Source organism: Camelina sativa, chromosome 17 (genome assembly GCF_030686135.1).
Source record: "Camelina sativa cultivar CO46 ecotype springtype chromosome 17, ASM3068613v1".
Classification (NCBI taxonomy): Eukaryota; Viridiplantae; Streptophyta; class Magnoliopsida; order Brassicales; family Brassicaceae; genus Camelina; species Camelina sativa.
The window spans coordinates 10,940,707-10,968,494 of NC_141896.1; the positions used below are offsets into that span (position 1 = coordinate 10,940,707).

Sequence of the window (27,788 nt, forward strand, 5' to 3'; positions counted from 1 at the left end):
CTACAAGATCTAAATTCTCGGATTGGATTGTATTCAATACACAAACTCCCCAAGCCAAAAAAAATCAAATATGCTGAAATTCCAATTCCATCTGTTGATCGATTCATCTGGTCATGATACCTACGTCAAAGAATTATATATATTAATCTTATAAGATTATAATATAATTATCAAAATTTTAATCTAAAGCAAAAAAAAGTTATAATAATATACCTCTTTTGAAAGGTGGACTGTAGAACTTGTTGTCCAATGTTGGTGTCTTGTAAGCAGAGCTTGTTTCTTTGTAGCTTTGAGTTTATTAGAATTTGGATTGAAACTTTCATTGGCATTTACATTATATATATAGTTTGCCTCGTGAATGTTGTCTCTGTTTTATGAAAATAATTAGTTAAATGCTAATCTTTACCCATTATTACCCGTTATAATAATATACCTCTTTTGAAAGGTGGACTGTAGAACTTGTTGTCCAATGTTGGTGTCTTGTAAGCAGAGCTTGTTTCTTTGTAGCTTTGAGTTTATTAGAATTTGGATTGAAACTTTCATTGGCATTTACATTATACATATAGTTTGCCTCGTGAACGTTGTCTCTGTTTTATGAAAATAATTAGTTAAATGCTAATCTTTACCCATTATTATGTGTAAAATAAAAAACAAAAGATTACTATTAAAATTTTACATATTTGAAACGGTTATGATAAGACATGAGAGTGACAATGATTGTATTAAAGTTGTCTTCACGCTATTGAATGGCAAATAAAACACATTTATTCTACCTTTAAGGATACTTACATTTTAAAGTTTGTTTATGTTAGAATTTATATTAATTTGCTAAATCTGTAGGAAAGAATCTGTAAAATGTTGTGCCATAAATAATTATGCTTCTCGATTCATGTCTTCTTGGGAATCAAACGGGTGTCATCTCACATATAAAACCGAACCTGTGATTTGTATATTGCACTTTTGGAAGGTTGGAGAATTTGAAGGTACATACCATACATCTAACAGAATCAACAAATGGTAATCTCAAAATTGACTGTAAATGGTAAATGTCTCTAAGTGCACCATGTACTGTAAACACCTTAGCTTCCTCCAAAATCTTTATAAAACCAGAGTTTCAAGGACTTGAATATCACAAGGCTTTGTAAGTTTTTATGAATATTAAAATCAAGTTGTATATGATGTTAGAGTAAAAATTTTAAATACACTTTCTATAGTTACAGTTCTGATTTTGAATGTGATGGAGCATAAAGTGAGAGTTCAAGGACACAAACAGAAGGAGTAGAGGCTTAAAGAAATTTAATGTGTATTTGAACATTTACTTATAATTCTAAATGTTTGGAGTAACCGCTACTTGAAATCCAAATATGGGTTGTCTTTGTTTTAATTTTATAACCAAGATAATAAATTATAATCTTAATCTTTTGGGAAGTTGCTTAGACTTATAAAAATATTGGAGGCGCAATTGAATATTATTACAATTTGTTAATGGGTTTTCACACTTTTACTACAGTTTGTTCTTTTAAAGACTAATAATTTATATTGAGTATAATTCTTTCATAAATTTTTAAAAACTATTTATATAATAGCTACTATATGAATAAATTAAATACAAATTATTTAATGTAATCAAGAAATACATATTTAAAATGACATGGGATATAACTATTTTATTACTAACATAATGGAATTGAAAAGGTTCTTGACAATCCAATAAAACATTATAAACTTTTTTTTTTTTGGTAAAGATAATACTATATCTTAAGATGACAACCATTTAATATTAAAATTTTCAATTATCAAATATTTAATTTTTTTTTTTAAAAAAACACTATATCCTAAAGTGTTAAAACTGTTTTTTTTCAATATCTAATTACTGCGCATGCGCACAACGAACGTGATGAGCAAAGAGAGGATTTCGACAGGTGGTTACGTATGTCAACCGATGAGCAACGAAGAATCTACCTAGAAACTATTGATGCTGTGAATCGTAACAAGTGAGGTATGTTTTTTGGTCATGGGTTTGGTGGTACTGAAAAAACATTTTTGTGGAGTATTCTTGGCTCTGATATTCGATCTAGGGGTGATATTGTTCTTAATGTTGCATCAAGTGTAATAGCTGCTTTACTTATGGAAGGTGGTAGGACAGCTCATTCTAGATTTGGTATACCCATCCATGTGGACGAATATACAATATGTTCCGTAGATGCTAAATCACATCTTGCCGAGTTGATTAGAGAAGCAAAGCTCATTATATGGGATGAGGCTCCAATGATGAACAAATTTTGTTTCGAAACCTTGGATAGGAGTATGTGAGATATTAAGAAGTGTGATCGGGTTTTTGGAGGTAAGATTTTTGTTTTAGGGGGTGATTTTAGATAAATTCTACCGGTTGTGCCAGAGGCTGGTAGAGTTGGGACAGTTGTAGCCTCTATAAACTCATCGTTGCTTTGGGATAGTTGTAAAGTACTTCGGCTTACACAAAACATGAGGCTTCGCAAAGCAAAAAAAAAGTCAGGATGCAGATGCTCTCTCTACGTTTTCAAAATGGCTACTCGATATTGGGGATGGCAAGATCAATGAGCCTAACAGTGGTGAGGTCGAAATAGAAATACCCAAGGATTTATTAATTGCTGCATGTGACAATCCCATACAAGCAATTGTTAAACAGATATACGGTAAATCATTTGCAACACGGACCGATGCAAAATTCTTTTGCGAAAGAGCTATTCTTAGTCCAAGAAATGATGACGTCGATAAAATAAATCAATATATGTACTCTCAACTTCCAGGTATATTAAGAGTGCAATTTTTTTTGGCAAACAAAATTCAATATAAACGGTTTCTTATTTTGGTTTTATTATATCCAGGGGAAGAGAGACAATATTTGAGTTCAGACAGCATCGAGACTTCTAATACAAGTGCTTACGACGATATGATCTACACTCAAGAATTCTTAAACAGTATTCACGTTTATGGATTATCTAACCATGTTTTGACGCTGAAAAAGGGAGCACCTATCATGTTGCTAGGAATATTGATCCTAAGGGAGGTTTATGCAATGGTACGAGATTGATTTTCACTCAAATGGCTAATCATATTATTGAAGCAAGGATTGTAACAAGTAAAAGAAACGTCAACGATAAAGTTCTTATCCCTAGGATATTTGTGTCTCCACCGGATGCAAAGTTTCCCTTTCGTATGAGGCGTCGTCAGTTTTCTGTTGCTCTTGCATTTGCGATCACTATAAACAAAAGCCAAGGTCAGATGTTAGAACAGGTTGGATTGTATCTACCCAAGCCTGTATTTACACATGGACAATTATACGATGCATTTTCTAGAGTGACAAGCAGAAAAAGATTGAAGATTTTGATTACAGATGAAGAAGGGAAATGTCAAAACAAAACACTTAATGTGGTTTTCAAAGAAGTCTTTGAAAATATATGATTTTCTTTTAAGCATCTAATATCTTCTATAACGTTTCATTTCATACTATTGTCATCAGATTTTCAGTTTTTCCCCGTAATAATATTACCTTTTTCATATCAATATCTAAGTGTTAAGTTTTTAAAAATGAAAACATGAAAACATCTTCAATATGTTAACATAAATTGTATTTTGTACATGTAAGTGTGACAAACCTTATATTAAAACAATATTTATTTATATAATATTAGAATTTTAATATTCAGACTAAAGGTGAGAAACTAAAAATATTAAGACGCAACATTTAGTCGTGACTCTTTGTATTCTTACAAATCAAAAATCTTCTTTTTGTTTTCGATAACAGAGAAGAATCAAGAAGAAACCTAATTTGAGAAGATCATGAGGTTCGATTATATTGCTGATCTGCTACCCGGAAGAACTAATTGGTGTATCAACGTCAATGTCTTACATTCTTGGAGAGTCAAAGAGTTTTTTACCAAACGAGTTCTACTTCTTGTGGATGTAAAAGTTAGGGTCGTTAGTTGAATGATTTTTACTTAAATTTCAAGTTCTAACAGTTATTGTATATAAGACTTCTTACACAATTGTTGTTAAACTGTGAAGGGTGACACAATTGAAGCTCCTTATTTACCTGATACACTCGCTAAACTCCCAAAATATATCGACGATGGTGAGTGGTACAATATTAGAAATTTCAAAGTGATCAATCCAACCATGGAGGAGAGGAATACTCATCATCCTTATCAGATTAAATTTACGGATGATGCCAATATGACGTTGCTCGAATCATTGAGTCCTAAAAATTACTTTCGGTAAGTATTTCTTTAATTGATTTTATATTATGTTGGTACACTCCGTCAATATAGTTAATTGGTATCTTTGTATTCGAAAAACTAGATTCTTTTTAGGATTTATGAAACTTTGTGTATTGGTCCTTCTCATAGAAAAGTATGACTTAAACTTTACCAAAAATAGATTAACAACATTTTGGAAACCTAAATTCTGTTCTTTTCCCAAATTAGATGTTTGTGTGTGTATAATGGATGTGGAAGATAGAAGAAGGCCTGCGAGTGTCATTGATAATAATGAAGTTGTTCTCATGTTGTTGAATGGCAAGTAAAAAGATATTTACTCTACCTTTAGGACAGTTACGTTTTAAAGTTGTCTCTTTTAAGATTTTTTATTTATTTTATAAACATTTAGGTGTGAGACTGTGAAGTGTCGTCTCAAAGACAACTACGCTTCTCAATTCATGACCATATGGCAACCAAGCGGGTGCCATCTCATATACAAATCCGAACATGTGTTCTGTGTAGTGTTCTGTGTAATGCGATTTATGAGGGTGGGAGAATATGAAGGTATGTAACATGAATTAGTTATGATATAATCATTATAAGGAACCAATATATTCACTTTTAATTCTAAATGTCTATAGGTGCACCATGTCTTGAAAACACCTTGGCCTCTTCGAAGATCTTCATAAAACCAGAGTTTGAAGGACTAGAGCATCACCAGGCTATGTAAGATGTAATTATTTATATTAAAACAAGTTCTGTATGATGTTAAAGTAAAATTTCTTAAAACACTTTATATATTTACAAGTCTGAATTTGCTGGCATTATTACATAAACCATGTGATTAAGCAACAAGGTGAAAGCTCAGACACTCAAATGTAAAGAATGGGGTGTTGGCCGTTTATTTTTCTCTTTTTGAATGTCTATAAAATTTAGTATGTTTGTATTAACCGCTACTTGAAATACAACTTTGCATTACTCTCATCTTTATTTTGTAATTGAGATAATACATTGTAATATTGAACTATTGGAAATTGCTTACGCTTTTAAAATTTTTGGATTTACTTATTGAATTTCAATATCTGTTTACTACAGTTTAGTTGTTTATTTAAAAGACTCAATTAATATTTCACATTGAGACTAAATATGTCAATTATTACATATTAGTTCAGAAAAGTAACATATCATAAAGTAACAAAACTGTTGTTATTAAAATCTTAATACCGCGCTTCAAGCACGGGTACCTCCCTAGTAGTATTTTAAACAACATATCAGGATTTGACATGTCAGTCATTAACATTTTCTAAATTTTCAGAATTTTCTATATTAAGAATTATTTTAAACAACCTATCAAGATTTGACATGTCATTCATTAACATTTTCTAAATTTCCAGAAATTTAAATTTATAGGATTTTAAAACAACCAATAGGGATTAAACATGTCACTAATTAACATTTTTAAAAATTTCCAGAATTTTGTATATTCAGATTTTTTAAATAACCAATCGGGATCAGACATCTCAATACTTAACATTTTTGAAATTATGTAAAATTTCTATATTAACATACTTATAAATAAGTGTATGTACAACATCCCACATCGCCTAAAAAATTTTTAGACAATGGATGAGAACCATTATAAATAAGACTAATATTCTTCCAACTAGGAATGAGAAGGAAGCTTGATTTATCAGGCGTCCAAATTTAAAAATATTATAATTATCTATACTAATAAAAGTTGGAGCTATAAGCTCTTTAAGCCGTCCACATAGGATTTTAAACAACCTATCGAGATTCGACATGTCAATGATTAACATTTTTTAAAGTTTAAAATATTAAAAAGGTTTAAACTCTATCAAAAGTTTAAGTATCATTTATCTCTTTTTGTGCTTTACATCTCTTATGAATTATAAAACATGTTTTTGTGTATGACTTTATAGGTGATTTGATATTGTTTCAATCATTTTTTTTTTTGGGTCTAAGGAAGAAGGATTGATGTCGCAAGACCTTAATTTGATGTTGTTTGAGTTAATTTTTGAGGTTTAAAGAAAAATGATCGACGACAAATACAAATTTATTAGCTATACATGTATTCATATTACTTTCTCTACAACTAATTTGCAATTTTGTAGTATTAAAGATTTTGGTACAAGAAGTTTGAATACATGTGGATCTAAAACCGAATAAGTATACATGTGAAAGTATCAATAATTGAGTGCATGTGGTGACTATGCTGATCTATGAAATTTTATGAGAAAATAGGCAATGATTTTTGTCTTGGAGTTTGATGGATTAACAAGTTTTTTGGTAGTCTAAAAAAATGTTTTTAAATAATTATTCAGTGGAAGAATGTGAGAAGACTGATGAGGAAGAGGAAGAAGAAGAGTATAACGAAGAACCGGACGGTAAAAGTAATGATGACAATTATAATGAAAATTTACAATGAAAATGACGAGAAAGAATATGAATAGTAAGAAAACAGTGAAAAAAAAAACAGTGAAAAAAAATACATAGATGGTGGCGGTCAATTAAATATGAGAAAACAAGATTAATTCATGATTCTAAAATTTTTGTTTGTCTGATGGTCAAAGAAATGGTTTAGGATATGCAAGGTCACCAGTTTTAATGTTTGTTCGATCCGTCTTGCCTGGACGTCCAGTTAAATTCATGATTCTTTTGATCAAATTTGATTTTTTAACCCAACTGATTTATATATATATATTTTAAAATTATGTATCTGAAATAAAAGTTTTGCCTTAACAATAATTTAATTTTTCTATAAAAAAATATTTTGTAATTGTCATCAATCATACATAACTTTCACCAAAACATATCAAATAAACTCATGCGTAGCGTGGGTTCAAAAACTAGTAATAATAATGATTAAGCCTATATGAGTTTCACCTAAATATCTAGAATAACTTGACAAAATATTTGAAGAAAAAACTAATAAAAGTTAATTTTATCTATTTCAATGAAATGAAACAAATGTAAACTCTTAAAAGCTGACTTATGCAACTATATTTGAGTAATATGGGAATATAAAGGAGCCAATGACTGGGTAAAGGCCACTCCATAATCTTCTTTTTGAATTTTAATGGGAAAGATTAATCAAATTGTACAAAATTACACTTTATCTCCTCACAAAGAAAACAGATTTGTTCCAAAGTGCATCTCTCTCCATGCACTTACACATCACAAAGAATCTCTTTTTGCGGTTCTTTCTTTATAAAAAGAAAAGAAAGAAAAAACAACAACGAATGTTCGATCTCAATTTATAAAAATGTTGGTTTCAGACGCATTAGTCTTACATATTCCTTGCATTACCTGTCACTTTTGCATGATACATATTAAATATTAAGGTTGTTTCTAACCACCAATGCTACTATTACTAATACATTGCCCCTAATCTCACATGGAATGAAGCATATTCACATTTCTTGTTCCACAAGTACCTTCTCAATAACCCTCCTTGATCTCTACTCAAGGAACTCCAAAAAAAAAAAAAGAACTTCCCCAAACATCTTCTTATAACAGTTCTTGATTTATCTTTAAGAACCAAACAAAAACCAAAACCTAGCTAGAAGTAAAAATGGGAGATCAAGGAGTACAACAAATGCAACAGCCTATTGTTGTGTATCCGAACGCATATACTAAACAGTATCCAGACCCATCTTCTTCTTCTTCTTCAAAACCTTCTTCTTCCTCTGGCTCAAGCGGAAACTTTGGGACGGTCTTCATAGTCCTAGCCGTGATCTTTGTCTTATCGGCTCTGGCTTGTGTCTTTGGGAGGCTATGTAACCGTGAAAGCCGTGCGGCTAAGCAGCAACATAGCAAGCATCCAAAGCAAGAGAAACCTTCATCCAAGAAGAGCCGTGAGATTCGTCCCGTGGAGCGTGAACCAAGGGAGAGAGGTGATATGGAGTTTGGGTTTGATGATATGAAACGGCCTGAGCCAGTTGAGAAACCCTCTGGAAGAGACGGAGGAGGAGAGGATATAGAATTCGGATTTGATGACAAGAGAGGAGAAAGAGGCGGAAGCGGAGGAGGAGGAGGACCACCTGCACCGGGTATCAAACATGCAGTGAGGTTCAAGCTACCGGAAAATGGAGACCATCATTCTAAAGGAGAGATCAGACGTGGAGGTCCTGAGTTCGAGTTCCGACCAGGACACTAATGATCTTAGTGTGTCTAAGAACAAACTACTTTTATGTTTTATGCCTTGATTGCTTCCTAAACTTTTATTTCTTTTATGCTTTTGCTTTTCTCGGTTGATTTGTGGGTATGGAACTTAGAGCTGAAGCTACCAAACTTCTTATAATCCCTTGGTGTGATTAATACTGTAGACTCTGATCTACATATCTAAGGTACTGAATAAGTCCAATACATATGTAGTACTTTATTTTCTATGTAAATTTTGTAAGAATCATGGTAAAAGAATCAACAAATTTATGGAAGAACGTTTTTAATCAGAATACAGAGTTCTTCACTATCCTCTTAACTCCAAACAAAAATTAGTAACACAGAAGGGAGAAAAGGTAAAACAAGATACAAATAACTCTTTTACAACTTATCTGGGGTTCTATGTATTTTCTTTTTCTGAGGAATTTAGCAATTAGAGAACAAAAACTAAAGGCACCTACCAAGAAAAGCATCTCACACAATATACGTAAAGAATGGCTTTACAGAGCTCAAGAAGGAAAAATGTATGTGTTTAGTTTCACCTATTGTATGATCAGAACCGTCGATTATTGAAAGGCCGAGTCTCAGATTCATTCCCTGAGAAATCAGCAGAGCTTTTTGCAGAGTAGTCTCCACTGTACAATCCTGACTCCGTGTTGCTATCAAAACCAAACGCCATTTTTCTGAATTTCATGATGTCCTCATTGTATTGCCCTGAGTCATAAGCTCTGCTTTGCCCAACTTTGATTCCATTGCTAATATCTCCCGAGTCTCCGTCACAGTCCAATGCTCTCACAACCTTATTTTAAAAGAGTAGATAAGTTTTCAGATGTGATGAGGATTAGAATCAAGAACTGTATAGAGCAATCCACTTGTTGCTGCTATAAATGGGAGCTTTGGACTTTTTGGTTAGTCAGAATTACCTGAACCATGCGTGGACGTTTTGGACCAGAATGTCTAACACATGCAGCGGCTGCCTCGATCATTCTGAAGACTTCATGCTCCACATAATGCTTTTCAAGCCGTCTATCAACCAGTTCGCTGAAATCTCCGGTCTCAATGGCTTTGAGAAGCAGTGGGCGTGCCTGTAAGTTCATGTATAAGTACTTGAGTAAACTAGAGCCAATGTTATACTGTAACTGTTGAAGAGCCAATGTTCTTTACCCATTCGACCAAACTCTCTTCTCCTAGAGGCTGACTTTGGTCAACTGGTTTCCGTCCAGTTACCAGCTCTAAGAGAACAACCCCAAATGAGAAAACATCGGATCTATCAGTCAACTTTCCACTAGATGCATATTCCGGCGCTAGATACCTGAACACAAACATGTCAGTTTTGATCCAATGGGATACTAGCAAAAGTATTTTCTCATTCCACATAAAAGAAACTTGTCTTCATGCATGAATCAATAAAGGTTCAATTTTGGAGTAGAGTTTGTGACGTATGCTTACCCAAAGGTCCCCATAACACGAGTTGATACATGAGTTTGTGTTGTATCATTGAGTCTAGCAAGTCCAAAATCAGCCACCTAAACACCCGAAAACAGAAAACAGAAAACATAAAACCAAGAACAAGCCTCATCAGCTAAAACTTTATACAGTCATAAGATGGATATAGAGAAAAGGGGGATTTCTTTGGTACCTGAGCTTCATATTCATCATCCAGCAGAATGTTTGCTGACTTTATGTCTCTGTGAATGATCTTTGGATGACCTATTAAACAAAACAAGAATGTGATTCTGGCCTATATTATAAACTACGAAGTGCTTAAAGAAAACACACAACCAAAACCAATGTGAAGGCTGTGTGATTCTGTTTTCTCTGAACTATTAGCAGTTTCTTAACAAATGGATGAGGAATTACTTACAGTCTTCGTGTAGATATGCCAACCCTTTGGCTGATCCTATAGCGATCCGGACTCTCTTAGACCACTCTAAAACCGGCATTCCCTTTCCTAAAGGATAAAGTGAGTTTGTCAAACACATAGAGCTAAAAAGGTCTTATCTATAACGAAAATGGTAAAAGCAACTCACCATGCAAATGATGCTCCAACGTTTGATTAGAAACATACTCATAGATAAGCAATCTATGCTGGTCAGAAATGCAGTAACCAACCAGAGAGACCAAATGACGATGATGAACGCGGCTAATAATCTCAACCTCTGCCTTAAACTCACGGTCACCTTGTCCACTTCCAGCTTTAAGCTGCTTAACTGCTACAACTTTACCATCCTGTAATGTACCTTTATAGACACATCCAAACCCACCTTCTCCAAGAATGTTTTGACGAGAAAAGCCTTGAGTTATCGACGCAAGCTCATCGTAACTGAAATGAGTCTGACCAGTTCCGAGGATTGCAGAGTCAGGTGTGCCACCTGATTGCATTTGATGATGAGGATAACCACCAGGTGCACCGAAGCTGTTTCCCATAGAGGATTGTTGTTGTTGCTGTGAATTGTACATTGAACCACCATGACCAGAAGAGTATCCTTTACCAGGATCTTGACCATATAAGAATCCATCTAACACATCAAAGCAAAGCAATACAATGCTGGTCAAAACGCCAAGCAACAGAGATGAAACAGAGTAGATAAAGGCAAAGACTTTAACCTGATTTAACAGAGAAATTGGGGTGTGGCATGTACTGTGAGTTATTATAGCCATCAGACTTTCTCTTCTTCTTTCTTCTCACTAAGAACACAACTGCTATTAGAGCCAAGATGGCGAAACCGGCCACAGCCATACCGACCACAGTCTTCCCTTGATAGCCGCCGTCACCACTGCCTTGGTTAGAGGAAGGTGTTCCTTTGCTGGGAGCATTGAGTGATGGAGACGCAATAGGTCCATTGGAAACAGTTTTGGGTGGTGCATTGAGGAATGGACTCGGCGGCGCGTTGGGATTAGCCGGAGGAGAATGAGCTGGTCCTGATGGTTGAATTGGGGGAGGTTTGGTAGGGTCTAACGGTGGAGCTGGAGGCGAATTAGTAGGATCTGATGATGGTGGAGCCGGAGGAGATTGTGACGGTGGTGATACCGGTCTTGTGGGATCTACATTCGGCGAAGACGATGAAGGAGGTGGAGATTGAACGTCCGGAGACGACGGAGGAGGGTTGTTATTTGATTCAGTTGGAGGAGCCGGTGGTGTTTCTGAATCCGCCGGAGGAGAAGGAGAGTTGTTTGAGGAAGGTGGCGGCGGAGAAGGGGTTGAATCAGACGGTGGAGAAGAATCAGAAGCTGGAGGTGGAGAAGCTGTTACCGGAGGGAAAATAGAAGGTAAAGGAGGAAGCTCAAACTCGGGAGGAGGAGGTGATGGTTCTGACGGCGGCGGTGGTGATGAATCAGCTGGTGGGTTAGGTGGAGATGAATCATCAGGTGGAGGAGCAGAGTTTCCTGATGAAGTATCCGGCGGAGGAGCGGTATCAGCTGGTGGCGCTGGTGGCGAATCGCCTGAGTCTGACATTTTTAATCTTACCAAATACTCAAAATTGATTAATAAAACACCAAAAAAGTTTCGATTTTTGTATGGGATTATCTCAATTCACGAAGAACCCAATACCTAATCCCAAGTCTCCAAAATCCTAAATTTGTGAGAAAAATAAAAAAAAATTCCCAGAAACAATTGAATCGAATAATGAATAAAATAAAAAACTAGGGTTTATAAATTTGCAGGACCTTGGATTAAAATAAAATGGAGAGAGAGATGAGAAAAATGCGAAGCCCGATTACGTTAATGGAGGGAGAAACTCTGTTTTTTTTTTTTCTTTTCTTCCTCTCTCCCTCTCTCTCTCCCTCTTCCCTTTTCCCGGAAAAAAAAATAAAGAATAGGAAAAGGAAAAGAAAATTAAGAAATCGCCATGATCGTGTTTTAAACGATGATGATGATTAGTCGAAGGCACGTCGTCGTTCGTCGTCTCTCTGTGTATTTTTTTTTTTGTTTGCCGCATCGTAATTGTTTCTTTTGGGATGTCACTCCTTGATTCTCGGGTTACCGCGTAAATCAAAACGGAACATTTTGAAGTTTAATCGGACCGACTCGACCCGACCCGACCCGATATCTTCGTACAATCTAGCACGATCGGTGGAATCTTAACCGGGCCTTTTAATTTAGTAATAACTATATAAATGGGCTTTTTATTAGAGAGACACAATACTAAAAGCCCAATACATACGTAATTCTCATTTTAGATATTTTGTGTATGTGTATCATCATCATTAGCTAAAAGTGAGGGTAAAACCAAAAACTTTGGCCACCCGAGCAAGGCATAGCTTTAAATGGAAGACTACCCCCCCCCCCCCCCCCCCCCCCTATCACTATTACCAAATTTATTACCTCTCTACGAATTTGCCTATATCCATCAATCTCCAATCTAATTCAATAATGTATCTGTATTTAATCTATTATCCTTGTCACAAACACGTATTTTACATCTTACAGAAGAAAACAAAACAAAGAATCTCAATTAATGTCATATGTTTGGGTAGGAAAAAAGAATCTCAAATTCTCAATCCAATACAAAGGTAATTAATTATAGTCAAATTAAAAAGCTCTTAAGCACAATTAAAGATTTCAACAAAACTTATCTTAAGATGAGAACAAAAATGACGTCATTAAGAAAAAAATGATTCCTTAGTGATGGTGGCAAATAACGTGATCTTACAATAGGGGTAATAGAGTCATTGTACAAATTGGGATTGAGGTGGTGGTGAACAAAACAAATAAAAAAAATCTTGTCCTCCAAGCAGAAAAAAAGTAACGGCACCGCTTACCAAAATAAAACCGTTTATACGGAGAGAAACGAAGACTAGAGAGAGACCCTCTCTTCTTCATTTCTCACATTTCCCTTTTTCCCCAAGATTTTTTTCTTTCTTTTCTTCTCTCTTACTCTCTCTGTGTGTGTGTGTTTTTTTTTTTTTGTTGGTTGGTGGTGGTGATAATGGCGGCGCAGGTCGAAATAGAGGACCAAGCTTCCGTCACCAAACTAGATAATGGCGAAATATTCGATTCAGCACTCTCCGACGATGCTGATTCGTCATCTCTTTCTCGCTCTCGCTCCGGCTCCGGGTCTATCTTCTCATCCTCCTCGTTGATTCTTCTCGACGAAGGAAACGCGGAGCACGACGTTATCAAGGCGTGTTTGCTTTCAGGGATGGGTTTCGTTTCCAGCGACACGACGATCGTCACGATTCGCAAAAACACTTCCGATGGGATCACGAATCGAGCCAAGTTTGTCTCCTTCAGGATCTTCACCGAAGCTGTCGCGAGGAAACGCGTCGGAGGAGACGCGAATGTGAAATACGGTTGGTACGCTGGTTCTAAAGAGGAGATTGAGAGTATCGTCTCTTACGGATTTAGTAATCAAGATGTTGGGAAATTTGAAGGTGATCCTTGTTCTCATGGTGTTGGGATCCATTTGGTTCCTTCCAAGTGTTCTCTTCTCGCGTAAGTGAAACTGTGTGTGATTTGATTTTGGCTTAGATTTAGAATCGTGTGTGATTTTGATTTTTTGTTGTTGTTGTTGTTGTTGTTGTTGTTGTTGTTGTGTGCAGGGCTTCAGCTACAGAGCCAGATGAGGAAGGTTTAAGGCATCTTCTCTTATGCCGTTTAATCTTGGGGAAACCTGAGTTAACCACCTCTGGCTCTAAACAATCGTATCCTAGCTCACCTGAGTTTGATTCTGGTGTTGATGATCTTCGTAATCCTAGAAACTATGTGATTTGGAGCTGTAACATGAACTCGCATATCTTGCCGAGTTACATCGTTAGTTTTAGGTCTCCTCGTCTCACAGGTTTGTTGTTGTTCGTTGTTTGTAAACACTGACCTTCAAGGGTCTCTCTTCTTTTGGTATTTGTGATTTTTCATAGTTGCTGAAAGGATTTGGTTTTTGTGTGTGTGTGTGTGTGTTGTTTTCAGTAAGTAGAGGTGGTTTTGCTGCAAGACCAAGCTCTCCTTGGGTTAGTTTTGATTCCTTGATGTCAATGCTGTCTAAATCAATGGATTCTTCAAGAATGAACTTGATCATTCGAACTTACGATGATTTTAGGGTATGGAAATTAGTCACATTAATGTTCCTATTGTATATGTTTATTGAGATTTAGTACTTGGATTCAAATTAAATGTGGGTTTTATATTTGCAGAAACGGAAGATCAGGAGAGACCAATTGGTTAGGAAGATGAGAGAAGTGGCTGGTGACAATCTTTTGGCTGAGATTATTAAGAATCACCGAGACAGAAACAAAGTCAAGAATTAATAAAAAAAAAGAAACACACACACATGAGGTAAGCAAAGTCTTTATTCTCAACTAATCAAATTAATGTTAAAGTGATTTGTTCTTATTCGTTCTTACTTATGGAGCAAGGATTTGTTAAAAACTTAGTCTTGTTATATATTGGGGGGTATAATAGAAAATGAAAAGTGACCTTTTTCTTGTCAAACTCCACATCAGCCTAATTTATACCTTTATAAGACGTGTGTGTTGAGTGTTGATCCAACTCATGCAATGTTTTTTTAGGCCATTCATTTGCTCTTCATTTAAACAAACATATAGAATTTTAAGAAATGTCTTTTACTTTCTAGAATATTATTGACCTTTTCTTTTTCTTCTTCTCTATTCATTGCAGAGAGAAGTTTCACACGTGTGAAAGATGACAAGAAGAAAACAAATCAATTGAAAGAGCACACGCGTTTTAAACGTACATAAAGGAGCTTCAATCAAAATGTGTATGAGAGAGTCTTTAAGCATTTTTTTCTTCTTCCTATTGGAAGGTACAGTTTCTGTTAGCGGTAAAAAAAAAAACAGAGGGTTTCCTTTAGATTTGAACTATTGGGAAACTTGTATTCCAAATCCCCAGAACAATCAAGAATTTCCAAAATTACGGTCTCTTTTAATTACATGGTCCTAGAATTTGTAAATCTTATCCCTCTATTCCTCCTACGCAATCTCCATCTTTCCTTAATATCGACACTTTTGGTTTTCTCCAATACGACACTGTTTTCTCCTTGGTCATCATCAATATGATGGCCTCCTCCTCCTCCTCCACCTCCCCGGAGTCTAGTAGCTTCAGCGAAAAGATCTTCCATCATACTCTCTGTTGTTTTAATGGTGATCCCACGTATATACCAAGAAAGCGGCGGTGGAGTAAGAAGAGCAGAAGGTTGGAACATCTGATCCATTTTCACCTTTGACCCAACCCTTCCTCGTCCGTTGCTACAACTGTGGTAATCTTCTAGAGTTTTTGGCTTCGACCGGTCACATAAATGCTCGTCTATAAACAATGGCTCCACTTTCCAACAGCCCTCAAATACTTTCATGAACATTGTTTTCTCTTGCTTATAACTTGACTGGCCTCAATAAGCAAGAGAAACAAAAAAAAACATATTGAGTACTTATGGAAACAGAACGAAAAGATTGATTCGTTCGAGAGATATAAATAGTATCTTACAGTTAGGTTTTCTCGGTCTTCTTCGACTATTAGATGTATAGGGAAAGTACCATCCCACCAAAGGAACTTCCAGGCCGCGGCTTGCTTCACCTCCACGGTCTGCTTTAGCCCTTCGTCGATCAAAACTGTTCTCGATATGTTTTCCTGTTAATGATCATTTAAGATCTCTGTCTCAAGCAAAAATTTGCTCAAATTCTCAACTCAATTCAAACAAAAGAAGACCGTAGGCAAAGGCACCTTGATGTTTTTGAAGTATCTTTTGTTGTCTGGATGAGTGAAAATGTTGTACACTGATTCAGGAGGCAATCCTACGTCTACTTCAATGTTCAAATGGCAAAACAAACCATTTTGTGATTTCACCTACAAACATAAAGATTTGAAGAATCAATCTTTTTGTCTAAATTCTACCAAGTCTCTCTTTAAGTTTTGAGATTTTTTTCTATATTTAATCTTACCACCACTTTAGGAGGTTGATCTATCCATGAAGGGTTATCTCTCCAAGCCTGTAACTGCTTCTCTAACTTCTCTTCATCTCTGTGTTTCTCATAAGTAGTCTCTATCTCTGACACTGACTTAATCAAGCTTAGCTCTTTAACATTCCTTAATCTCTTGAACTCAGCCTACAACAAGAACAACATCAAGAATCATAATCTAACTAAATTCCTATATTTGAATAAGCTTCTTGAGATGGAAATGGAACTTTTTTGACCTTGAGAGGCTCTTGAATGGTTTGATTCATCCAGACCAAAAATCCTGAAAATGCAACATTATTTTCGAACAGTTTAACGAAACCTAGACCGCTCTTCTCCTCTGATCTTGAAACTTCAGATCCACCCATTTTGTTTCTGTAGAATTAGGTCACAAAAACAGAGCAAGTCAACGATGTGGTTTGAGAGAAACACACATAGAGAAATATTTGATTAACCAAATTAATCGAAGATTATAAATGAAATTCGAGATTAATCATAAATATATCAAGAATCAGTTAGGTGGAGATTGAGTGTACCTTACGCACCGAGAACTAAAGATCTGGGACAAGTTCTATTCTCGTGAGTTCTCTCTTTGGTCGGTAAAGCATGTGCGTAAAATCGGCCGGACATTGCTTTTCGACTCGTGTTTTTCACTTGTCGCAATTGAACTCGTGATACTCTAACCTGTTCTCCTCTACCATACGATAAAAAAAAGTCGACTCTGGTTTGTGTAATTCAAACTAGGCCTAATTCAAACTCAATAATGAATTTTTGTTTTTTTGTTCTTTGTCTTTTCAAGCCTCTCTAATCTATATTATCCTAAGCAAGTGTGCAAATGAGTAAAAAAATCTGTAATTATGTTTGTTGAATATAGAATGAAGATGACGACAGAAAAAGGAAAAAAGAAATGCCCATTAACATTTTTTTTTCCTTTTAAATAGAGGCGGGCTTAGAGCTACGTGGCATCCAAGTATCATGGACTTAGATTATGTAATTAATGGGCCAATTATGAATAGTGCTTATTATAATGAATGTCAAAAGTTCAGTGTAGTTGAATGTTAGGTGGATCTGCATACAATGCATGTCACTATATGGCATGGTATGAATAAAGAGCAAGTAAGAGCATTGAGTTGGGCTTAAGGTAATAAGGTTACTGACATCCTTAAGTCGACTAGAGTTTTCTTTGTTAAAATGAAACGAGTAGAAGACTATAATAAATGGGTTTTTACAACTTACAACATAGCATTCATTTAACTGGTCTAAGTGCTTTCAACGTTTGTTTGTTTTTCCTTTTTTTTTGGTGATGATCTTATCACGTTTCCATTTTCGTCCATTGAAGTCACTATACCAGGACTTCGAAAGTTTATACCCCAACTTTGAAGTGTTTTAAGCGCAGTTACAGTGTTCTTGATGGTAACATCACGAATGTACTTAGATAACGGCGGCAGATTAAAAGGAGGATATGGCTGAAAGTATTGGTTCAATATCACCTTCGAGGCAATCCTTCCTTGTCCACGGCTACATCTTTTGTATTCTTCCGGACTCTTCGGCTCCATCTGTTTGCATAAGCGTTCTGAATCTACGTATAGTGGTTCCACTTTATAGCTACCTTTGAACACTTTCATCATCATCATTCTCTTTTTCTTATATTTTGTCTGTTCACAATTACCCGAGTTAAAGTTTTACCAATACACAAAACAATTAACAAAAGATTATTAATTGTGAGGGAATTATAGGAAAATTTCTTACTATAAGATCTTTCCTGTTTTCATCGACGATTAGACTTATAGGGATATCGAAAGACGACCCAAGGAATTCCCAGTCCACGGTTTTCACCACCTTCGCGATTTGCCTCGGTCCATCCTCCCTCAAAACTTTTCTTGAGTTGCTTGTCTTCATTTAAAAAAAAAAAAAAAAAAAGGAGAATGCACTCTCAAGTATTGCTAAAAATTAATACCACATTTGAAACATACAATGAATGAAAAGAAAAAAAACCAGAGGTGGGTTGAGAAAAAATGATCCGGCAGTGATTATTCCGAAGACTTTATCAGGAGGAAATCCCACTGTCAATTCTATCTTCATATGGCAAAGACCTTTTTTTGTTGTCACCTACAAATATAAGAAAATTCCTTTAAAAAAGGCAACAAAATCTACGTATAGAGATTTTTTGTTTTGTTGATTTGTTATTATTTACCTTCACCTTTGGAGGGGCATCATGCCATATATGCTTCTTTTCTGCATCTATCCAAAGTTGAGCTTGTCTCTCCACCTCATCTTCGTCATAGTATTTCTTCATCTTATCTTGGTCATTGTCATCATCCGTTTCTGACTCGGACTTAGATTCAACATTTTCAGATCTGTTTGGCTCGGCCTACAACAGAAAAAACATATATATTGTCAGAATAATCTTTACAATGGGTTTATTTTGAGTTGACTTCCTCAGGAGTTCTGATTGATGGAAATGAAACTGACCTTACGAGGCTCTTCATTGTTCTGGTTGATCCTGCTACCAAATCCAGCAAATATACCCATTTCTTTTTGAGAGTTTAGTCTACAAACTAAACTTTAGGACTTGCTGATCACAAGAGAAAATATATGATTTGGTTTTTGAGGAATATTTCTTGGCTAAAATCCTGAGAGAATTAAGAATGTACGTTAAGTTTTACGTACGGCTAAACCAATAAATGGACAGTTCAATTCTCGTGAGTGATTAACGTACAGACGAGACTTACCTGAGGAAAGAGGAGATCAAAAAGGTTGATTAATTGGAGAATTAAGCTTCCTCTCATTTTTTTCTTCTATGTGGATCCTTTTAGTGTAACACAATAAACCAATCTTATGCGCAATTTTTTGTTTTTAATAAAAAAATTAACATAACAACCTTATATATTTTTTTCATATAGCATCAAACAAACTAAATACAAACTTTTCTTATGATTCATTGAACGGTCTACGGCATAGATCGCAGTGCGCCTTCGAAAGTGAATAACAACACTACGTCCGGAACAACCTAGCTTTTCCGCGTAGACCATGCATGATTGGATTATGGAAGATGGTTAAAAACCTAATTCCCGTAGAACAATGATCAAACTATAATAGTATGCGTTTTCTATGAATTATATATTTGCTGGCCGGCCGGCCGATGTTGCTCTAATATTAAGATATATAGGAGTTTAAAAATGGTGGACGTCATCTTATTGACTGCTCAAGAATTCAAAATTCTTACATCAATATCTTGCATCATATTTATTAAAAAAATATCTTGCAAAATAATAATATGGAAAAAGACATTAGTGTTTGCCAATTGTATTTTAGGTAAATATCTATCCCATTTGTATAAGAAATTAAGAATACTTTCATCAATATATTCCAGAATAGTCAAGTTGTTAGTGGCATTGATCGTAAATAATTATTTAAACGAAATATGTTTTCGACAATGTTTTGATCGTAAATAATCGATTTCAATGAGATTGATTCTGAGCACTCCAAAAAAAAAAAAAAAGAAAAAAAAAAGAGGAAACTCCCAATTAACGTTTAGGAGAAATTTCCGTGTTTCCATATTTGTCAGTTGAAAGGATTACACCTGGATTTCGAATACTAAAACCCCAACGTTGAAGTGTTTTTAGCACATTTTTGGTGTTCTTAATGGTGATATCACGTATGAACCAAGAAAATGGCGGCAGATTAAAAGGAGGATATGGCTGAAAGTATTGGTCCATTATCACTTTTGATGCAATTTTTCCTTGTCCGCCGCTACATTTATTGTACTCTTCTTTACTCTTCGGCTCCATGTGCTTGCATAAGCGTTCTGAATCTACGTATAGTGGCTCCACTTTATAGCTACCCTTGAACACTTTCATCAACATCATTTTCTCTTTCTTATATTTTGCCTGTCCACAATAAGCAAGAGAAACCAAAGTTAAATTTCACAAATACAAAAGATATATATTGATTATTTTGAGGGGGTATATATAGAGATAAGAGATGCTTCTTACTGTAAAATCTTTTCTGTTTTCGTCAACAGTTAGACTTATGGGCACGGCAAAAGACCTCCCATTGAAGTTCCAGGCCACAGCTTTCTCCACCTTTGCGATCTGCCTCGGTCCATCCTCCTTCAAAACCTTTCTTGATTTGCTTTTCTTCATAGCAAAACGAGTACGTACACTCTCAAGTATATATTTCAACATTCAATAATATCCTACAGTGATAAGAAAGAATACCAAAATTGGTTCGGTGGTTGGTCCGCTATATGGATTAGTGAAAAGTTCAAAGACTCCATCAGGATGCAACCCCATTGTCAATTCTATGTGCATATGACAAAGACCTTTTTTTGTTGTCACCTTCAAACATCATTAATATATAAGAAAGTTTTGTCAATCTTAATTCTTAATCTACCAATTCCCTTAAAAGAGATTTTTTAGCTCATTTTGTTATATTACCTTCACCTTAGGAGGTGCATCATACCATGGATGCTTCTTCTCTGCAGCTGTCCAAAGTTTATTTTGCCTCTGCCACTCTTTTTCGTCATAAAATTTCTCCATCTTAGCAGAACCATTATTACTATTATTATTATTATTATTATTATTATTATTATTATTATCCATCTCTGACTTAGATTCAACATTCTCAGATCTCTTAGGGGCCTAGAACAAGCAAACATGATCATAATTTAAAATTTATGATGGGCCATTGATAGTAGTACCTATATTGATATTACCTCTTGAGAGTTCTGATTGATCCATGCACCAAATGCAGAAAACACACCCATTTCTCTCTTAAATATTAGCCCACAAATGAAAAAGAAAACGACGTTCCTGAGGTTGTATATAATATGGTTTGAGGAATTTTAGATGAAATTTCTGCGTTTTTCCCCAAAAAACGAAGAAGATGACAGCATCTTGGAGAATGATGTACGTTAAGTTTAACTTACGGCTAAACAATGCAGCGGGCAACTCAATTCTCGTGAGTTATTGACGTACAGGCGAGACCTACCTGGGGAGCATGAAATTTAATTCCCATAAACCACTATTATTTTTCGTTTAGAATAAGAAGAAAACATATTAACCATAATTCTAAGGACTTACGAATTTGCACCAACGTTATAGAATTGTGATTTGGTGTCAGAAAAATGGCGTAATATATACATGGATTTGGCCACAGAATTTCATAATGTTCCAAAATATATATAAAGTTTCTCAATCATAAAACAGTGATTTTTGTTGTTGTTGAAATCCCATAATTATGATATGTACAAAAATTACGGAATCAAGATTAGACTCAAAATGTTAATTTTAGCACAATCATGAATTTTGTGTAGAGTTGGAGGAATCAAGATTAGATAATAACGTACACCATGGTTATTATCTAAACAAATTGACAACCATAACAAGCTTGAGGAATGAGTTGCCCTATTGGTCCAGGCCATGGATCAATTCTTATCAAATACAAAAATGGTAGTCAATTCCATTTGGTCAGGGACTTTCACCCGGTCTTCTCCGGACTCTCGGGGGAGTAGGGACCTCGGCCCAGAACCTCCTGGTTAAAAAAAAAAAAAAACCATAACAAGCTTATATAGATGTGCACATAGATTATCAGAACTACACTGATTTCCAAGTAGCATACAATTGGGTCGAGTAACAAATAACAATATATCTTATTATATAATACGAGAAAGTTTTCTCTTAACTTTGCACAACACGACGACATTTGGCAGCGTATATTTTCGACATCTGTCTTCACTTCTCAATTATTAAACTTTTAAAATTTATTTTTCTCAAAACTACATATATTATTTTTCATATTCACTAAGTTTAAATGATATTTCTGAACTAAAAAATATATTGACACTAATATATGCAATGCCCTTTTAGTAACTATATATAGATATCACTTATCGATATTTTATATAATTACCATAACATTATGATTTTGCAAAGGTATCATTTATCAATATTTTATATAATTACCATAACATTACGATTTTGCAAATAAGAAAGAAATAAAAATTAATATTATAATTTTGGACAAAATAAATTTCCAATAATTAAAGATTTAAATATTAATACTATAATTTCGGAAAAAATATCATGTGAATGTTATTAAATTCTTTACTAATTTCAAGCTATTAAAATATTATAATATTATAATAATTATTTGTTGACAAAAAATTCATAATATTTGTTTCACAGTTTTTGTGCCAAAAGATCAAATCAATTTATTCAAAAATAATTAAAAGATATAAAAGAATATGATATTTTATTTTTCTTTAATAGTAATCATTAACACAATTTATTGCACATTAATTCTTTAAAATATAACTCCCATGATGTTTGAAAATTTTAAAAACAAATCTTCCATCATATGAATACATTTTAATCTTTCTACTGCAATATAATTTGTGTTTTACAAAAACAAAGAAGAAAAAAACACAGACAAAACCTATTGTATATTTATTCTTTGAAATGTGACCATAACTCCCATGATGTTTGACCAAGAAAAAAACTGAAAAATCTCTTATACTACTACAAATTTATCTATAAATAGCTAGACAAAGTCTTCATCAAACATCAAATTCTACCTCTCATATAATTTTCTAAATTTTGAAATTTGGGATATTTAACTTTTAATCAAATTCTAAAAACTTAACTTTTTTTCTTTATATGATATTTGTAGATTTTGAAATAAATAAGTTGAGTCAAAATTTTGGAGCATATATAAAAGTGAACATGTGAAATGTGGTTATTTATTAGAAAGATTTAGATGAAGAAGTGCCTAAGATGAAGAAGGTCTTAGGCACATAACACATTCCCACTTGTAAATGTTGGTAAATGTTGTTTCAAATGCCTATTTTGTATATCAATATTGTAATTTGTTTTTCTTTTGATCTATTTGATAATTTTTTAACATAAAAAATTTAGATCATAATTCATAAACCCTAATAGATTTTATATCTTAGTCACAATATTTATGCTACTTATTACCCATGCTATATTTTATACAAGTGTGTTTGTATGTATTACCTATGAAAATGAGTTTAAACAAATATTAACTGTTTCGAATACTATTACTTTAAATTTGTTCCTTAACGTTACAACTGTGTTTATCTGTATTTATTAAGTTTCTCTCTGATAACCATTTCCTTGGTCCTTTATTTTATTTTATAGGTTATGACTTCTGATGAGAAAGGTTTTGCGATAGTTTAGGGTTTAGGATCAAAGAAGATTTGGACGTCTAAATGATATATCTCATGATATGGGTTTCCAAAGCTATGTGATTCTTCTAAATTCAGTTTTCATTTTTTACACAATTTAGTCTTAATTATTTTCTTAAAATAAAATTAACATCTAATTTATTTTCACAACATTATTGTTTGGGTTATACTATGTAGGCACTTATTTTCTCTTCTCATATGTTTCATTATTTTTTGTAGCCATGATCGATTGTTGATGATGTGATGATAGTTCTTACCCACAAACAGAGCAAGGCAATGAGATTTGACCATGTGTGCAAGTGGAAAGATCTAAAGATCACCCTAAACTAATCCCAATTGCATTCTAGAGAGAGAGAGATAATGTCTTGGAGAAGTAGGAAGATTTTAGTTATCTCTTCTTCCATCCATCACATTAATTTAGAAATAAAAACATAGAAAAAAAAGATTTTTTGGTGAACAATTATTTTATGTTCTCTTAGTTATGCAGTTAAAACTAAAAAAGTAACTCGATAATACGATGGTATGTTTTTACTTTTTTTCTTCGTTGGTCATTTTGAGTATAATACAACATATATATATATATATATATTATTTTTAAACAGAAAATTAACACAAAAAGCAGTTTTTATTTGATATAATAGTATATCAATATATATTAATAACATTTTTTTAACTCAATTGTAAACTAAAATTCAGTTTGCATTTAGTATGTTCAATAGATATAAAGTACGTTACAAAAATATAGAAATATCTAACAGAGAACTTTATTTTTCAAATGCAATTCATCAAGAAACACAAAGAATATTTGTATAATTCTAGAACACAAAGGCATTTGAAGTCATTTGTATAATTCATTAGATTAAAAGATTTTATTGCTAAATTCTTCAAATTATAAAATGAAATTAATTACACAGAGAATAAATGAAGAGTATGAGTTTCGGCTCAAGAAGAGGTTATTCGAGAAATTCAAGTTACTGTCTCGTCTTTCTTGGATGTATCTGGTTTTAGAAGATATTGATGTTTTATAGATTATGTTAAAAGCGAAAAAGTAACACATGATGTCTATGTTCAGCCGTATTTTTTTAATATGTAATCAATGTTTTTTTTCTAATGTAAAAAATGTTTTTATGTCTTGATTGTGCATCAAAACATGAAGAGCTCTATATATTATGAGATATAGACTAAATATTTTAAAGTAACCTTTCATATTAACAAAAAATTTCAGTTTAATGCTTAAAGACTAAATATTTTAAAGTAACCTTTCATATTAACAAAAATTAATAGTCATTCATTTTAAGTGACTGAAATACTTATTTAAAAACAAGACAAATAACAAAAATAAAATAATTTATCGAAACACAAAATATTAAATTTTAAATATTTTCTTAAATCGAAAATATGTTAAAATTATTATAAAGTTATCTCGTGCATCGCGCGAGTCTACTTCTAGTATGATATATATGAAATATTAAAAGACACATAATTAGTGAGAAATTAGGTAATCTTTATTCGACCCGCATGCAACGCATGTCACAATGCATGGCATGGAAAATGAAAGAAAATGGAATGTGCTAGAATATATAAAGAGCATTGAGTTCTTCCTAAGAATACGGCATCTCTCGCAGTATGGTAGCCCTCTCTTGAAGCATTTTGAGCAGAGTTTTGGTGGTCTTGATGGTGATCTCACGAATGTACGAAGAAAGCGGCGGAATATTGAAAGGAAAATATGGCTGAAAATATTGGTCCATTGTAACTTTCGATGCAATCTTTCCTTGTCCGCCACTACATTTTTTGTATTCTTCTTGATTTTTCGGTTTCATTTGCTTACACAAACGTGCTGCATCTACATACAGTGGTTCTATTTTCCAGCTACCTTCGAACACTTTCATGAACATCATTTTCTCCTTCTTATATTTTGCCTGTTGACAATAAGAAAGAGAAACCGATAAGTTTCACCAATACAAACAAATATATTCAGTAATGTAGGGGTATATAAAAGCTTCTTACTTTACGATCTTTTTTGTTTTCGTCGACAATTAAACTTATGGGGAGAGCTCCCGACCACCAAAAGAAGTCCCACGCCACAGCTTTCTCGACCTTCACTATCTGTCCATCTTTCTTCAAAACCTTTCTTGATTTGTTTTCCTTCACAAAAAAAAAAAAAAAAAGATCACACTCTCAAGTATTGCTATATTTCTATTGTATCACAATAGAATTACACAAGGATAGGAAAGAAACCAGAAGTTGGCGCCTAAACTTGTCTATCACAAAGAATGGTATGTTCGTTGGATTAATGAAAAGTTCGTAAGCTCCATCAGGAGGCACTCCCAATGTCAGTTCTATGTTCATATGGCAAATACCCCTTTTCATTGTCACCTTCAAACGCAAAAATATAAATTTTTTGAGACCTTTAATCTTTTACTCTCATTCTTAAAATTTAAGTATTCAGATTTTGTTTCCTGATTTGCTATTACCTTCACCTTTGGAGGAGGATCGTACCATGGATGTTTCTTCTCTGCGTTACTCCAAAGATTTAGTTGCTTAATCTCCTCATCTTCGGTACTATTAGTATCCATTTCTGACTCCGAGTTAGACTCAACATTCTCAGATCTCTCGGACTCGCCCTATAATTAACCGATATAGTACTTTATATAGATTGACTTGATGAGTTCTCTGATTGAATGAAATGAAACTGACCTTTGGAGGCTGTTCAATGTTCTGATTGATCAAGCCACCAAATCTAGGATATATACTCATTTCGCTCTCAAAATTTTGATCCACAATAGATACTTACCTAGTCAGAAGATCAACAAATTAAACAGTACATAGTTTGTATAATATATGTCTTGAGGAACTTGGGATTAAAGGTTTATTCATAATTATTTGACAAAATACAATATGAAATAGAAAGAATGGTACGTTATGTTTTACGTACCGTGAAACAAAAGAAAGTGGACCAGCTTCATTCCCGTGAGTTCTTGATGTACAAGCGAGACCTACCTAAAGTTAGATTTAATGCTGAAAAAAATTAAGAAACATGAGAAGACCTAAATCCTCCTCTGTTTTCTAATTTACTAAATTTGATTTTGTCATAAAACCAGGGATGTTGTGGTGGGTAAAAAAACCCAGCCTAACCCGAATCCGAAATAAACCCGCCCACTAAAAACCCGATTTTGAAAAATCCGAACGGGTTTTAGATGTTGTGAGTAAACCCAAAAAAAACCCGATGAATCCATGACTACCCGTGGGTGCCCGAATTGTTTTCTTCTTTCTTCTTAGAATTTACTTGTTAAATCAATTGTTAAGTCAATTAACTATACTAAATGTAAAAATTGGAGATTAAAAACTGCGAAACAAAATCAATGATTAATTGTAGATTAAAAATCAACCTGTAATTAGTAATCAACCATTGCGAAGCAAAATCAATCTGTAATTGGAGATTAAAAATTTTCAAAATTGAAAACTGAGTGCTACTTTCGTGAACCCAATCTCACAATTAACAATTATCTGAAGCCTTCGTCGTTGGATACAGTAATATTGGATAGCTTTGATGCTAATATTCACAAAATTATCTCTGAGTCACAAAATTATCTCTGAATCAATATATAAAGTAAGAAACCAAAATTAAGATTCACAAATTCAAAACTTGAATTGGGTAAGAAGAACCAATTGAATACAACTTGTATCTCTCTCAGATTGAATTGAGAATTAGGGTTCATCTGCTCATATTTCAATTTTTTTAGGTGAAAGAGATGATATGAAGTCTTTTAAGTGCAGAGGTTTTAAAAAAAACCCGTGGGTACCCATAACCCGATAGGGTAAACCCATGTAAGACTATTCTATTTTGGGTACCCGCCCATTTTTTATCCAGATTTTTTTTGACTAAAAAACGGGTCCGGAAATCCTATATTAAACATGGGTCTTGGGTACCCAATGTATTTTAACCCACTTTTAACATCCCTACATAAAACCAAGAAGTATATAATTGTTAACTATGTTAACAGGAGTTTGACAGTTAGTCAACTCTAATTCACGCATAAATTGGTGATTTAACAAAATTTGTTTTCGAAAATAATTTAATCAGTTGAAGATATTGAACTGAAAAAACACTACTATTGGAGGTTTAAAATAGAGATTTTTTTGTTTTTTTCCATTTTTTTTGTCAACAAGTTGGAAGTTTATTATGACATTTTTATTGTATATTAAAGTATTTGCATCGCATGACAAAAATTTACCTTTCATATAAGTAA

The 27,788-nt window shown here is 33.8% G+C and overlaps 7 protein-coding genes across 13 annotated transcripts; 2 read left to right on the forward strand and 5 right to left on the reverse strand.

Moving 5' to 3' along the window:
- The first annotated feature begins 7,506 nt into the window (after window positions 1-7,506).
- On the forward strand, window positions 7,507-8,713 carry LOC104756717 (uncharacterized). The gene has a single exon (XM_010479344.3). It carries the CDS (start codon window positions 7,831-7,833, stop codon window positions 8,413-8,415), a length of 585 nt encoding a protein of 194 aa, XP_010477646.1. The 5' UTR covers window positions 7,507-7,830; the 3' UTR covers window positions 8,416-8,713.
- LOC104756718 (proline-rich receptor-like protein kinase PERK12) lies at window positions 8,671-12,411 on the reverse strand. The gene is made up of 8 exons (XM_010479345.3): window positions 11,028-12,411; window positions 10,451-10,939; window positions 10,285-10,371; window positions 10,060-10,130; window positions 9,870-9,946; window positions 9,585-9,732; window positions 9,344-9,505; window positions 8,671-9,219 (listed from the first exon to the last, which is right to left on the reverse strand). The coding sequence occupies exons 1-8, from the start codon at window positions 11,875-11,877 to the stop codon at window positions 8,974-8,976; spliced, it is 2,130 nt and encodes a 709-aa protein (XP_010477647.1). The 5' UTR covers window positions 11,878-12,411; the 3' UTR covers window positions 8,671-8,973.
- Window positions 12,412-13,105: 694 nt separating this feature from the next.
- LOC104756720 (putative inactive poly [ADP-ribose] polymerase SRO2) lies at window positions 13,106-15,288 on the forward strand. Of its 2 annotated transcripts, none has more exons than XM_010479348.3 (5): window positions 13,106-13,857; window positions 13,965-14,203; window positions 14,329-14,459; window positions 14,553-14,694; window positions 15,037-15,288. In XM_010479348.3, the coding sequence occupies exons 1-4, from the start codon at window positions 13,352-13,354 to the stop codon at window positions 14,664-14,666; spliced, it is 990 nt and encodes a 329-aa protein (XP_010477650.1). In that variant the 5' UTR covers window positions 13,106-13,351; the 3' UTR covers window positions 14,667-14,694; window positions 15,037-15,288. The 2 variants fall into 2 exon arrangements, with proteins under 2 accessions (XP_010477650.1, XP_019095152.1); XM_019239607.2 differs by having other exon boundaries at window positions 13,153-13,857; window positions 14,329-14,369.
- On the reverse strand, window positions 15,101-17,175 carry LOC104756719 (uncharacterized). 3 transcript variants are annotated; one of them, XR_015586792.1, is made up of 6 exons: window positions 16,865-17,175; window positions 16,568-16,703; window positions 16,314-16,478; window positions 16,096-16,218; window positions 15,859-16,025; window positions 15,101-15,757 (listed from the first exon to the last, which is right to left on the reverse strand). XR_015586792.1 is itself a non-coding variant. In XM_010479346.3 (6 exons), the coding sequence occupies exons 2-6, from the start codon at window positions 16,694-16,696 to the stop codon at window positions 15,305-15,307; spliced, it is 1,014 nt and encodes a 337-aa protein (XP_010477648.1). In that variant the 5' UTR covers window positions 16,697-16,703; window positions 16,865-17,175; the 3' UTR covers window positions 15,101-15,304. The 3 variants fall into 3 exon arrangements, 2 of the variants coding, with proteins under 2 accessions (XP_010477648.1, XP_010477649.1); XM_010479346.3 differs by having other exon boundaries at window positions 15,859-16,002; XM_010479347.3 differs by lacking the exon at window positions 16,865-17,175 and having other exon boundaries at window positions 15,859-16,002; window positions 16,568-16,829.
- A 330-nt stretch (window positions 17,176-17,505) lies between these two features.
- LOC104756721 (uncharacterized) lies at window positions 17,506-19,014 on the reverse strand. The gene is made up of 5 exons (XM_010479349.3): window positions 18,801-19,014; window positions 18,523-18,699; window positions 18,324-18,437; window positions 18,078-18,221; window positions 17,506-17,983 (listed from the first exon to the last, which is right to left on the reverse strand). The coding sequence occupies exons 1-5, from the start codon at window positions 18,858-18,860 to the stop codon at window positions 17,588-17,590; spliced, it is 891 nt and encodes a 296-aa protein (XP_010477651.2). The 5' UTR covers window positions 18,861-19,014; the 3' UTR covers window positions 17,506-17,587.
- A 753-nt stretch (window positions 19,015-19,767) lies between these two features.
- On the reverse strand, window positions 19,768-21,223 carry LOC104756724 (uncharacterized). 4 transcript variants are annotated; one of them, XM_087495323.1, is made up of 5 exons: window positions 21,046-21,223; window positions 20,768-20,844; window positions 20,549-20,668; window positions 20,324-20,467; window positions 19,768-20,218 (listed from the first exon to the last, which is right to left on the reverse strand). In XM_087495323.1, exons 1-5 carry the CDS (start codon window positions 21,068-21,070, stop codon window positions 19,856-19,858), a joined length of 729 nt encoding a protein of 242 aa, XP_087351449.1. In that variant the 5' UTR covers window positions 21,071-21,223; the 3' UTR covers window positions 19,768-19,855. The 4 variants fall into 4 exon arrangements, with proteins under 4 accessions (XP_087351449.1, XP_087351448.1, XP_087351447.1 ...); XM_087495322.1 differs by having other exon boundaries at window positions 20,768-20,836; window positions 21,046-21,218; XM_087495321.1 differs by having other exon boundaries at window positions 20,768-20,869; window positions 21,046-21,218.
- Window positions 21,224-24,904: 3,681 nt separating this feature from the next.
- LOC104756725 (uncharacterized) lies at window positions 24,905-26,436 on the reverse strand. The gene is made up of 5 exons (XM_010479352.3): window positions 26,236-26,436; window positions 26,013-26,162; window positions 25,777-25,914; window positions 25,546-25,683; window positions 24,905-25,457 (listed from the first exon to the last, which is right to left on the reverse strand). The coding sequence occupies exons 1-5, from the start codon at window positions 26,293-26,295 to the stop codon at window positions 25,140-25,142; spliced, it is 804 nt and encodes a 267-aa protein (XP_010477654.2). The 5' UTR covers window positions 26,296-26,436; the 3' UTR covers window positions 24,905-25,139.
- Between the last annotated feature and the right edge of the window lie 1,352 nt (window positions 26,437-27,788).